General features: G+C 43.1%; 1 protein-coding gene and 1 long non-coding RNA gene across 2 annotated transcripts in view; one reads left to right on the top strand and one right to left on the bottom strand.

The window, feature by feature from the left end:
• Positions 1-488: 488 nt before the first annotated feature.
• On the bottom strand, positions 489-11215 carry LOC105241962. The gene is made up of 3 exons (XR_002144629.2): positions 10923-11215; positions 2986-3149; positions 489-1709 (listed from the first exon to the last, which is right to left on the bottom strand). It is a non-coding gene; the product is annotated as an uncharacterized LOC105241962 (long non-coding RNA).
• A 260-nt stretch (positions 11216-11475) lies between these two features.
• The window catches only part of PABPC1 (poly(A) binding protein cytoplasmic 1), a 14352-nt gene continuing 12980 nt past the window's right edge, over positions 11476-12847 (top strand). The window contains exon 1 of the mRNA XM_034668382.1: positions 11476-12192. Within this exon, the coding sequence (XP_034524273.1) occupies positions 12001-12192 (192 nt within the window). The 5' untranslated portion in view covers positions 11476-12000. The remainder of the gene's footprint in view (positions 12193-12847) is intronic.

Raw genomic sequence — 12847 nt, 5'->3', positions numbered from 1 at the left:
CCTCCAAATTCTGTCAGCATCTACCCATGTCCAACTCACAGTCTCCTTGGCATCTGTGTGCATTTATTAATTTCCGTGTCTTTATAGTCCTCTATGACAGTGCCTTCAGTTTTGCACGTATATCATTTTCTTAAAGAGACTACGTAAGTTCTTCAGGGAAGGAATTTTACCAGCCTGGTCAACCACAGAGGATTAAATGAGATAGGTTATGTGGAAGTACTTTGTAAACTACCATTGTTTATCAAATAGAGTGTTAGAGTAGCTGTGGTATGGCTGAAAAAGCCAAAGATTTCAACTTGGAAGTTTGACTTGCAAAAGTTGAGTTCACTTGCCAGCTCTATCTTTTGCCATTCATGTTGTTTTAAGCAAAATTAATTTTTTCTGAGTTCTAGTAACCTCACCAGTAAAATGGCCATAGGATGCCTTACCGGATAGAGGTACTTGTAAAGGGCAAATAAATTGACATCAATAAAAAACTTTTTACAAACTTTACAGTGCCACATGAATGTATATTTTTCAGCAATGACAAGGTAACACGAATAAATGTTGACATAATGACCAATACATGCCGATGGAGTGACTTGAAAACATTGTCAGGCGAGAAGCGCGTACACTATGGCATAAGCAGCACCACTTCATAGATGACATAGCATAGCAGGTCCAAGTTCCTTTAGTGATTCAAACACAGTAAACATCTCTGACTTACAGAAGAAGTAAATAGGACTACAGAGAGCTGTTAATGGAATCAAAAGCATATAAAAACAGTATTTCTTTTAGAGTAATTTACTATGTGTATTCAATTATAAGGAACTATTTGAAAGACATGACACTTGTGCAAATGTTCTCATGTTCTGGACACCATGTTTGAAGTGTATTCAGCATTTGCTCACTCAGCATATTTTGTTTTAGCAAGTATTAATTGTATACCAACTGTATGCCACACACCGTGTTAGGTCCTGGAGCTATATCCGTGAAGACAGTTCAAGTTCCTGTTCTCAGGGATCTTATACTCCAGTGGTAGAGAGATAAAATGCAAATAAACAAAATAATTATAGATCATAGTAAGTGCTATGAAGAAAGTGATGTGGGGGCGGGAGTGAAGGAGTACAATGGATGGCACATTGAGAAAAGACATCAAGAAGATGGTGACCTTTAAGCTGAGGTCAGAGAATGAAGTAGAGAGCCACAGAAAGAGCCCAGAAAAGAGCCTGTTAGACTGAGAGAACAGTGAGCGCAAAGGCCCTGAGGCAGGAAAGGGCTGGCCCTGTTAAGAGGCGTGTGTGGTTGGAGCCTAGTGATTAAGAAGTCTGGAGGCAGATCACACAAAGCCTGGCGGGCCTTGGTGTGGAGTTTGGATTTTATTCTCTGTGCAATGGAAAGCCACTAAAGAAGCTTACATATGATTAAAATTGTAATCATACTATTGTTTTTTTAAAAAAATCATAGTCCGTGTTTTTCATAGTATGACATCTTGGGTCGCTTCACAAAGTTTAGCATGATTTGGCTCAAAATATAAGTTTGAAAGAAAAAGGAGGAGGCATCTTACAATTTGGGACTCCTCTGTACGGGTGGGGTGCCCTGAGTAGGGGCTCCCGTGGGTTCTACCTGCTGCTATCCTCGTCTGTCTTATGAAATGAAGATTCTTCACACTCCAAATGCAAGCCGTCCGATCAGTTGTCAAGATGGCAGACAGGCCACCTTCTGGGATCCTTTAAAATAGATTGTTAAGACTATGTCATAAGGAAAAAGGAGACTGTTGATGTACTGATGAAGAGTGACTCCTAAAATGTTAAGAGGAAAATGCCTTGCGTACAACAAAAGTGTGCTATCAGTATTTGTGTATACATAAGGTATCTCTAAGATACACAAGAAATCGACCTTAGTCGTACCTACAGTGAAGAGATCCCTGTAGCTGGGGGAGAGAATGGGAGAGAATTCTTACTGTATACCTTTTTATTTTTTTCCAATGTTTTAAACAACGTGAATGTATTATTACTTATTCAAAAAAAATTAAAATCCTACATTTTTTCCCATATAGATACTTATCTTAAAGAAAATGGAGCAATGTTCCAGAACTGGTGAGAAAGAATTTGCCTCACTGGGTAAACCTAAAGTTATTCTATATGATTACAAGGAGATTTAAAATCTGGACTTATGCTGTCCAGTACGGTCGTCACAAGCCACATGTCTATTTAACTTTAAACTTAAATTAATTGAAACAAAATCAAATTTCGAATTCAGTACCTTGGTCACACTGGCCACATTTCAAGTGGTCAGGAGCCATTAGCTGCACGGGACTAATGGCTATCATATGGATAGCACAGATAAAGAACACTTCCACATCCTGGAAAGTTCTATCAGACAGACTGCCGTAGATTTATGCAAGATGCCACCAGGGCTATGAACTAGCTCTTCAAACTTAGCTGATCAAGACAAAGAGACTCAGGAGTACACTAATACAAATATATTCCCATGCTAATTTTCCCAGGATGACTCACCAGAACAGCGCTTAGAGGTGCGATCAAAACTCCCTGCATTAGGTTTCTAAGGCAGACTGGTATATAATTTTTTCATTCATTTCATTGCGCTAGGATAGCACTGGCAGGGATTGTGTAAGAGTTAAGAATTATTTTTCTAAATGTAAACTGAGATTAAATAAAACTAACATAGTTGATATTTACTGAATTTGATATTCTGCATTGATTCAGTGAGTGAGTCAATAGTACTAGCATGATAAGAGTGAGTAATGAGATTCAATTATAGTCGACTTCTTTACACAATTTGTCAACTTTTGTCATCTTTGCTATCATTATCAACTCCGCTTTTCACAAATTAACACATTTTAACTAACCATAGTCATCATTTTCCTTTTGCTACTCAAATTGACAGAATTTAGCAATGAGTGTCCCTGCGTTCTTCTAAGCAACACCATTGTTTTTTAAAGCATTCTCGCTTTCTGGACCGACAAAATGTTCCAAGACTTACCTGTATCTTCCCAGACCCAGACATGAATCAGCCATTTTTCTAAGGCATATTGTGCTTCCTTGCAGTGAAAAATATTAGACCCAAGAATGTAGGCATTAGGAGTGCATATTATCAGGCTCATGTGGTGAAGTAACATTATTTCTTGGACATTTCATTGAGCACAGCTAGAAAAGACATATTTATTGTATGTTATTAGTTTATATTAATATTTCCAACTTCATTCTCACATTACAGTATCCCTATTTCAATTTTTTAAAATCCTTCATCCAAATTATATTTCCTTTTTTTTTTTTTACCATTCAATGAAACATACAATTATCACTCTAAATAAAAATGTTGTATTCTTCACAAAGTTAGCACAATCACTCATTTCTCTTATCTGATGATAAAAGGATCGAATAGTAATATAAATATTAATACTAACAGTGAAACTACCACATAATGTCCAATTTTTTCTTGCTTTTCTCTTAGAATGCATCTCATGAAAGCTATCCAGACCAATTATTTTGCCACTCAAGACTTCATTTTGCTTGCTTGGATAATACTTATGAGTGTACAGTTTGGTCCTTGTGTCTTTGTCCATGAACAGGCAGGCAGCTAACTAGTGGTTTCCAGCTTCCTACCTTTTCCCTCTTGGGAAGCCAGGATTTTGTTTTGAAATGCAGATTAGCTTAGCAATAGTTAAATGCAGATAGGCTATCTTCATGTTACATTTTAAAAATAGGGTTTTGGGGGCGCCTGAGTGGCACAGCGATTAAGCGTCTGCCTTCGGCTCAGGGCGTGATCCCGGCGTTATGGGATCGAGCCCCACGTCACGCTCCTCCGCTATGAGCCTGCTTCTTCATCTCCCACTCCCCCTGCTTGTGTTCCCTCTCTCGCTGGCTGTCTCTATCTCTGTCAAATAAATAAAAATAAAAAAATCTTTAAATAAATAAATAAAAATAGGGTTTTGGGGCGCCTGGGTGGCACAGCGGTTAAGCGTCTGCCTTCGGCTCAGGGCGTGATCCCGGCGTTATGGGATCGAGCCCCACATCAGGCTCCTCTGCTGTGAGCCTGCTTCTTCCTCTCCCACTCCCCCTGCTTGTGTTCCCTCTCTCGCTGGCTGTCTCTATCTCTGTCAAATAAATAAATAAATAAAATCTTTAAAAAAAAATAGGGTTTTGTCTAGAAAGAAAGGGGCACTGTTCTAAAATTATTAGTGAAAAAGAAATGGTACCACCTGGCAAACCTAAAGTAATTCTAACTAATTAAAATCCAGACTTACAACTATAGGTTTCCAAGTCAGAGACACACTGGACGGGTACCCACACTCAAAATTCTGTTAGTATGATCATTCAGACTACACTTATGAAGACATAAGCAGTTATCCACCAGTTAGCCTAAGTAGATTTTCTTGTTCAACCTATGAATGAGTCCAAAGAAAGATTTCTAGAAGGAAGTTGTTCATACAACTGATTGGTGTCCTTGAAAAAAAAGCAAAATAAACCAGTGAACCATATTTCTAGGAGCTGCCTAATGATTAACAATACAAAACTGGAATTGAATCTGACAGGTGGGTGCCTTATGACTCAGGAGAGATGCCACAGTGCTCTATCAGGGCCTGACCCAGAGGAAGTGGCACGATCACAAGTACATCGCTTATAGGCCTGGACATAGGGTTTAGCTGCGGGCTCTGGGCCTCACTTTGCCCTTCCTTTGACCTGTGTGTTGAGTACATGGGCTTGGTAAATGGTGGCTGTTATTAAATTAGGGAAACTCAGCCTGATTGCTCCTCTCACCTCCAGCCCCAAGCACCCACAGCTGAGTTCAATGCACCTGTCTTGTGTACCCAGAGTACCTTGTGCTCACCCTAGCAGTATACCGTGTATTGTGTTGCCTTGTAATTGTTGGCTGTCATGTCTGTCACCCTCTTAGACTATCTACATCCTTCATGTAATATTTTACAATTATAGAAGTCTCCAGAAAGTGTAAGTCTTCATTTGGGGGTTGCTATAGTCTCTCATTACTCACATCAAGTGGGCCTCTTAATATTAGACTTAAAACACTCATGAAACCAGTCAACTGTAACTTTTCTAATATAATGAGATATAAGTTATTCTAGGTATATCCTAGAGAACAGTACCTTGAAATTATTTATAAATCTCTAAGAAAATTCAAATAGTCAAGTTTTCCAGAGAACCTTGCAAAGTATTCACTAAGATTAAAAATACATCCATACACAGAGGTGAATGGTGTTAACGTCATTACATATTCTTTAAGGTAGAGATTCTCTTGCCCACTTTTCTACCTGCAGTGTTTCAAGGTTCTTAATATATCACTCAGTAAATATATACTGAATGAGTAAAGTACATAGATGTAAGTATATATACATACCTTTGTAATCACCAACCCAGAAAACTTGTCCTTTAATCAACTGCCAGAGACCTCAGTTTGAAAGTGACTTCAGTTCTACCTATTTTTAAAAGTCCACTGATATTTGAGATATGTTGGCTAAAGGCTAACCGACCCTCAGTGAGTTTGGCAAGCTTAATGTCAAATTTAGCTCTCAACAGACATAAACTTGCCAGATTGTAGTTAGCCATTATTAAGAGCTGACAAAAGAAAAATATCCACATAAAAACTGTTCCTGCAGTTTTTGTAAAATCACTAAGACAGTCTCCTGATTTTCTAGAAAGTAAGCTCCATGAAGGCAGAGACTTTACTGGTTTTAATATCTGACATGCAGTACCCTAAACAGCACATGCTAGAGGCCTAAATGAATACTTGGCTTGTAGTGAATGAATGAATGAATGAATTCTATAATCTGATGTCTTTTATATAAAGAGTTATACAATAAACCAGATTTTTTAAGATTGACCACAGGAAAGAATTTTGTCTTCCTGAATAAACCGGTGTGCTTCTTTTCGTGAGACAGTAAGAACATGTTTTCTTTGACCTCACTTCCAGGAAGACTAAAGCAGGACCCTTCCAAGAATATCCTTTGTCTGTCCTCTACCAAATATAATATCTTTACCCCCCCACCAGAATTGCCTTCCGATAAACCACAAGTCCACAAAATTGGAGCCTGAGCTTCCTTTTCACCTAAGCCCCAATCTCTTTTTCCTTGTACTTGCTCCCCTCTCTCACGTAACCCTAACCCTAATCCCCTCTGTCTGTCATGTTTCGGCCATGGGATTTTGTCACATCCTCAACACCTCTTGCTTATCCTGCCTCATGGCCGATTCCTGATGTTATTTCCTCCACCTGGCAATGCCCCTTCCTGTCATTATTCCAAGGACTGGCCCCTTGAGTTCCCAGATCAGAGACCTCACCCTTTGAACTTGCACTGCCTATGTTTGAATCAAAGTTGTTCTTTAAGCCTTAGTTCCCTCATTGGCAGTACTGCAGCTTTATCATACCCCATAGGGTTATTGTGAGGAGGTATGTAAGTGCTCAATAAATATTAGTGTTTAGGATTAACGCAAGTTCTTCTATTTTCCTAAAATGCATTTTTCTCATGCTTTATACCTGAATTTATGTACTTCGGTTATTTGTGCCTTAGGAACCATGGTCCTAGAGTATAATCCATTTCAAAATTCTCACATTGACCCTCCCCACATAATCCATGACCTGGATAGGCAATAGATAGGTTTTTTGTTTGCTCATCTAATAATACTAATCGTGGTCTCAGTGTAGCCATTGTATTTTTCTGCTCTCCACATTAGTTTAGGGCAGTGATAGTTGTATTTTTTGTATGTCTGTCTACATGTGTTTGTCTCTGTTTAATAGTTATATTTATAGACACAGGAGTTGCTCCATACATGGTAGCACTGTACATTATGTAATTTAGACTTATAAGTAATCTCTTCTGCAGGTCCCACCACAATCCGATTAGGCAGGTGGTGGTATTGCTGCTGTAGTACTATCCTTGCTCTTAGCGTTGGCTGAACACAGATGTGATGCCCTTAGAAGAGCACTCTGTAAGGAAACTTAAATATTCTGAGATTTCTCTGAGTTTCTTTTTCTTTCCTACAACAAAGCCATGACTTGCCTTTTTCTCCCAATACTGTTTCTGTGTTTCTGAGCCCGTATTTATGACCCTCAGTGGGTCTGTTTCAGGATCTATTTCCTTGGCAGCCATTTCCTCACAATTAACGTCATGTACATCATCTGACAACACGATGTCAGAGCCGATTTCAAACTCTTTCATAAATCTTTTTCTTTGTTCTTGATTGGCGTGAGGGAACTATGTAATGCACGTAGAAGAACACATAAAATCTGATCAGGTGTCTTATCATGGGAAATCCTCCTGATCGTGGGCATGATAATCTACAATCCGAGTAGGTGTCGTGCTCCCCACCAGCCCGGCAAACCAATGAAGCAGGAAGCTAATCCTCTTAAACATTATACAGTTTGGGTCTTATCATGGACATTGTTTAATATTTTTCTATTTCAAGGATCTACAGAAAGTTTATTCCTTCAGTTGGGAGAGGGCTGCAATACCTCCTTATTATTCATCTCAACTATATCTCTCAGTAATACCTAAAGACCTTATAAGGCCAGTCAACTTTAATTTGTCATATGTTACATGAAATACTACAAATTATTCTGGATATATTCTGAATATATGCTGGACATAGCAGAAAATTATTTATGAATCTGGTGAAGTTCAAGTGAACCAGGTCTCTGGAGTACTTTACATTTTATTTTATTTTTGTAGGTTAATTGAATGATGTTGATGTCATTAGACATTCTCAGGAATCCGCAGCGAGATGCTGCACATATAAAGACATTATTCTGTCCCACAGCTTGCAATCTAAAATTAGATATACACAGGCAAGCCAGATAAACATAGCACATTTTTTTTAAGACCAAAAAAATGATGGGAGAGAAAAAGGAGAGTAGTGAATCAAAGAGTCAAAGGGAATCGACAAATATTCTATCTTCTGCCCTTCACTCATAGCCGTAATTTCCTCTGTCAGAAGCCATCATACTGTTAGAAGTCCGTCATACTGTATAATGTCTTCAGCTTTGGAGGTCCAGAAAGTTCTTTCATCCAGCAGACATTGTTTGTCCCTGCTTGCCTGACTCTGGGTACTGAAAGTCTACTACCTTCAAGCTCAGCCCTAGAAATGAGTGCCCAGTCAGTGTGGTAGGATATATTTCCTCTAGTAGCCTATGGAGTTTGAAAGTGGCACACTGCATGCAGTAGGCTAAGTGATCTGGACTTGAACACAACCCTAGGTGCCCATGCCATGTGAACTTCAGGGTGAGATCTCCCTATTAACCTCCATCCTATGTGCTCCGTCCACAAACCTGACTGGCCTTCTTCTTGAGTTTAGGATACAAAAACTCTCCCAAAAAACAAAAAGGTACCTCCAGTGTGCCTGGCTTCATGCTCCCTGACAGGCTCTCTTCTGGAGCTTACAACTTATTTTGGAGTTTACAACTTATTTGGGGAATAGCTCATAAAAAGACTCTTTCAAATAGAACACGGTAAATGTAGTGGTAGAGGGGTGGTCGGGCTAAAGCCCAAAGGAAGAGTACCCAACCCAATCTGTGGTCAGGGAAGGGTGATGATGAGAGTCTGAGAGCTGGGCAGATCCAGGAGAGTTGTAGCACAGAAGCCAAGAGAGCGTGTTTAAAAGAAGAGAGGGAGGAAAATAGGGTCAGATTCTGCAGATGTCGAGCAAAATGGACTTGAAGAGAGTCCACTGGATTTGTCAAATAGAGGAGGAATCATTGGCAGGGCAGTTTGAGTAGCCGTGGAGGTGGGAGACATTATCACAGTGGGTTGAAGAATTAAGGAGAGACAAGAAGTGGAAATAGGAAGTTTGGCTGTGAAGAGTGAATTAGAGAGGAACAGGTCATTAAGGGAAAGTTTGTTTTTTTGATCAGAAAAACAGGCTTCTAATCTGAGAGAAAGGAGCTGCATGGAAGTCCTGATTGACCAGCTTCCTTCCCACAGTATTTATTAAGACACAAAGAATTGATATATTTTTCCAGTGACTAGAATACTTCTGTCTGCCATCTAGGGTATCCATTTCCTATGTCAAAGTGCCCTGGAGGCTCAACTGTTAATTGGACTTATCAATTAGGAAGTTGCTTGTTCAAAATGGCTTTATAACAAAGAGAAGTCTTTTGAGACTTATTTAATCCAAGCTCTAGTGAAACCGGAGAGTGAGCCCTCTCTAATGACTGAGGTACTCAAACCTAACATAGACAAACTCCACTCTTGTCAAACTTTTGTTCTCTGACAAAATTTTCTAGACTCCAAGCAGACCATTTTTCTCACCTTTGTTATTTACAATCATGTTTTAGCGAGGTCCGCCAAACTGTACCCTCATCTTCCTCCACCAGAAATGTATGTAAGAGCCCCTGCATAATCTTAGTAATCCTGTATGGTTTTGGATAGTTTTAATTCTTGCTGCAGTCTCATTTCCAAGTTATTGGAGGTGATCTCCCTTCACCCTCCTTTAATGAGTACACCGCTTCTTTTACCCTGTTTGCTTTCTCATATTACCTGTTTTAGTAACTTGATAAAAATATTAAAATGAAATCGTTTTCTTTCAAAGTACCATAATGGAATTTCCACCCTCTTATTTAAGAAAATATAGACTCTAATAGAAAATTGTCAGAACCAAATAAAATGCTAGGATTGGATGTTGATTGTACTGATTTTAATGCTGATATTTATGATTACCAGAGAGCTCATGATAAGCCTCTTGAGAACAGGAATTTGTTTTTGTCTGTCATTTATCTTACTTACAGATACAGTACTCTCCACTTGGTAGGCATTCAATAAATATATTGATGGATTGATTTTTAACCACAGAGTTCTAATAGATTGAATGGTGATTTAACATTTAGTAATAGTTGTCTTCCTAATGTACAATCCAAAGTTTTGCTCTTTTGCCTAATAAAGCACATGAGGCAGTATGTTTTTCAAAGATATTATCTTTTTCCTACCAAGATGGGGGCAAAACAGCACTTATGCGGGATTCTGCTGGTTTAAATTTTAATTAAATGACAATAAAGCACCCAGTCCACACCTGGCAATGTATCTGGCATGCATTAAAGTTTATTGAATTAAAGAATGAATTGGGCAATCATTTAGCTTGAGACTATTCCCTTTACAGTAAAATAAAATTATTACTACGTGCTCCACCACCCACACAAGATTGCTGTGGGGAAACAAATGACAGGATGTTTATGCAAGTGCTTTAAAAACTGTGAAGTACATTACTACTTTAAAGTGGGGATTTGTATGCTGACTTAATGTCATTCCTATAAACTGGTATTTTTTAATGGCCATCAATTTATTAATTTTAGCATTTCTATTAAAGTCCACAACTAATGTATAAAATGGTTTTAAACATTGTAATACTGCGTTGAAACTACTTCTGATTTTGCCTCCTTGCAGGTCTGTGGTGCTATGTACGACTGTGAGACTCATACTTTAAGGAGAAACATTAATTTTTCTTGAGTCCCGTTTTCGACCTCAAAGAAATCTCAAGTAGAAATAGCACGAATCAAAGATTCCAACCTAGCAGCTTAATAGTGATCACAATACTTTATAAAGGGAAGCGGACAAAGACCCCGAAACAGCTTTCCCAAATTAAAGCCACTTTGACTAACGACAGAGTCCGGTGGAGACCGGAGAGCGTAGGGCTCGGAAACAAGTGGATCAGAAGCCCAAGGACCCCTCCCCTCCCCCCTTCTATTGGAAACACCGCGGGGCAGCGACCGGGGTCCAGCGCCAGGACGGTTGGGGGTCCCCGAGCGGGCAGCCTGGACCCGCTGCCAGTTGGGGTCAGCGAGCGCCGCGGCCGTTGGGGACTCCAGCTCCCAGCAGGCACCGCTTCTGCGGCCGACGCGCGTGGCGGCGCTGCCCGCTGGGAGTCGTAGTGCGGTCCGGGTAGGAGAAAAGGGAGCCAGCCCCGGCTCCTTTCACGTACCTTTCGGAAACTGGGCCTGGAAGGGACCACGCCGGCCCACCCGTGCCCAGGGTCCCTCCGGGACGGAGGCGAGCGGAGCAGGGCTGGCCGAGGCGGGAAGAGGCCCGAACGGCCGTGCACGTGAGGGGTGGTTAGCGCCGCGGAACCCGGAAGCCCCGCGCACCGCCCACCGCCGCGGTGACGGGTTAACGCTTCTCCGGGGTGGAGGTGGGGGCGGGGTGTGTGGAAGGAGAGGCCATCCCATCCGACTCCTCTGAGATCCACCCGCGAGCCAGCCCTCCCTTCCCCCACGAGCCCTACGTAGCGCAGGCCCCGCCCCTGGCCGTGGCGCGTGCGCAGAAGCCCCGCCCCTCCGCCCCAGCCCCACCCCCACACCCGCTGCAGCCGCCGCCGCCACCTCTCCCTTCCTCTCTGCTCTTTCCTCCTCCTGTTTTCTCTTCCCTCCTCCCCCTCGCCTCCTTTTCTCCTCCTCCTCCGGCGCTGACGCTCGCGTAGGGGCCTCGCGTCAGACGCGCGGGGGCGGGGCGAGTGCGGCGGGGGGGATAAGTAGAGGGTGCAGGAGGCGGTGCTTCCCCTTCTCCCCGGCGGTTAGTGCTGAGAGTGCGGAGTGTGTGCTCCGGGCTCGGAACACACATTTATTATTAAAAAAATCCAAAAAAAATCTAAAAAAATCTTTTAAAAAACCCAAAAAAAATTTACAAAAAATCCGCGTCTCCCCCGCCGGAGACTTTTATTTTTTTTTCTTCCTCTTTTATAAAATAACCCGGTGAAGCAGCCGAGACCGACCCGCCCGCCCGCGGCCCCGCAGCAGCTCCAAGAAGGAACCAAGAGACCGAGGCCTTCCCGCTGCCCGGACCCGACACCGCCACCCTCGTTTCCCAGCCAGCGGCCAGCAGCCAGCGGCAGCCGATCGACCCCGTTCTGCGGCCGTTGAGTAGTTTTCGATTCCGGTTGATTTTTGTCCCTCTGCGCTTGCCCCCGCTCCCCTCCCCCCGGCTCCGGCCCCCGGCCCCAGCACTCGCTCTCCTCCTCTCACGGAAAGGTCGCGGCCTGTGGCCCTGCGGGCAACCGTGCCGAGATGAACCCCAGCGCCCCCAGCTACCCCATGGCCTCGCTCTACGTGGGGGACCTACACCCCGACGTGACCGAGGCGATGCTCTACGAGAAGTTCAGCCCGGCCGGGCCCATCCTCTCCATCCGCATTTGCAGGGACAAGATCACCCGTCGCTCGTTGGGCTACGCGTACGTCAACTACCAGCAACCGGTGGACGCCAAGCGGGCCCTGGAAACCCTGAACTTTGATGTCATCAAGGGCAGGCCTGTGCGGATCATGTGGTCCCAGCGGGACCCCTCGCTCCGCAAGAGTGGGGTGGGCAACGTCTTCATCAAGAACCTGGGTAAGACCATCGACAACAAGGCGCTGTACAACATCTTCTCGGCGTTCGGCAACATCCTGTCCTGCAAAGTGGCCTGCGACGAAAAGGGGCCCAAGGGCTACGGGTTTGTGCACTTCCAGAAGCAGGAGTCCGCAGAGCGGGCCATTGATGCGATGAATGGCATGTTCCTGAACTACCGCAAAATTTTCGTTGGGAGATTCAAGTCGCATAAAGAACGAGAGGCCGAAAGGGGAGCCTGGGCCAGGCAGTCCACCAGTGCTGACGTCAAGGATTTCGAGGAAGACACCGATGAGGAGGCCACCTTGCGATGAAGTCATGCCAGGAACGAGCCAGCCAGCAGAGCCAAACCTTGGCTCCCACCCGGTTTACAGCCCCCCTCTTTGCCCCCCTAACCCACCAGCAGTGTATTGTATTGTACTGGGAGTGCAGGTCTCTCTGTCTCTGTCTCTGTCTCTGTCTCTCTGTCTCTCCCTCTCCCTCCCTCTCTCCCTCCCTCTCTCTGCCTCTCTCTCCCTCCCTCCCTCTCCC

This window comes from Ailuropoda melanoleuca, chromosome 9 (assembly GCF_002007445.2).
Source record: "Ailuropoda melanoleuca isolate Jingjing chromosome 9, ASM200744v2, whole genome shotgun sequence".
Lineage (NCBI taxonomy): Eukaryota > Metazoa > Chordata > Mammalia > Carnivora > Ursidae > Ailuropoda > Ailuropoda melanoleuca.
This window is presented reverse-complemented; position numbering and strand designations above follow the sequence as displayed.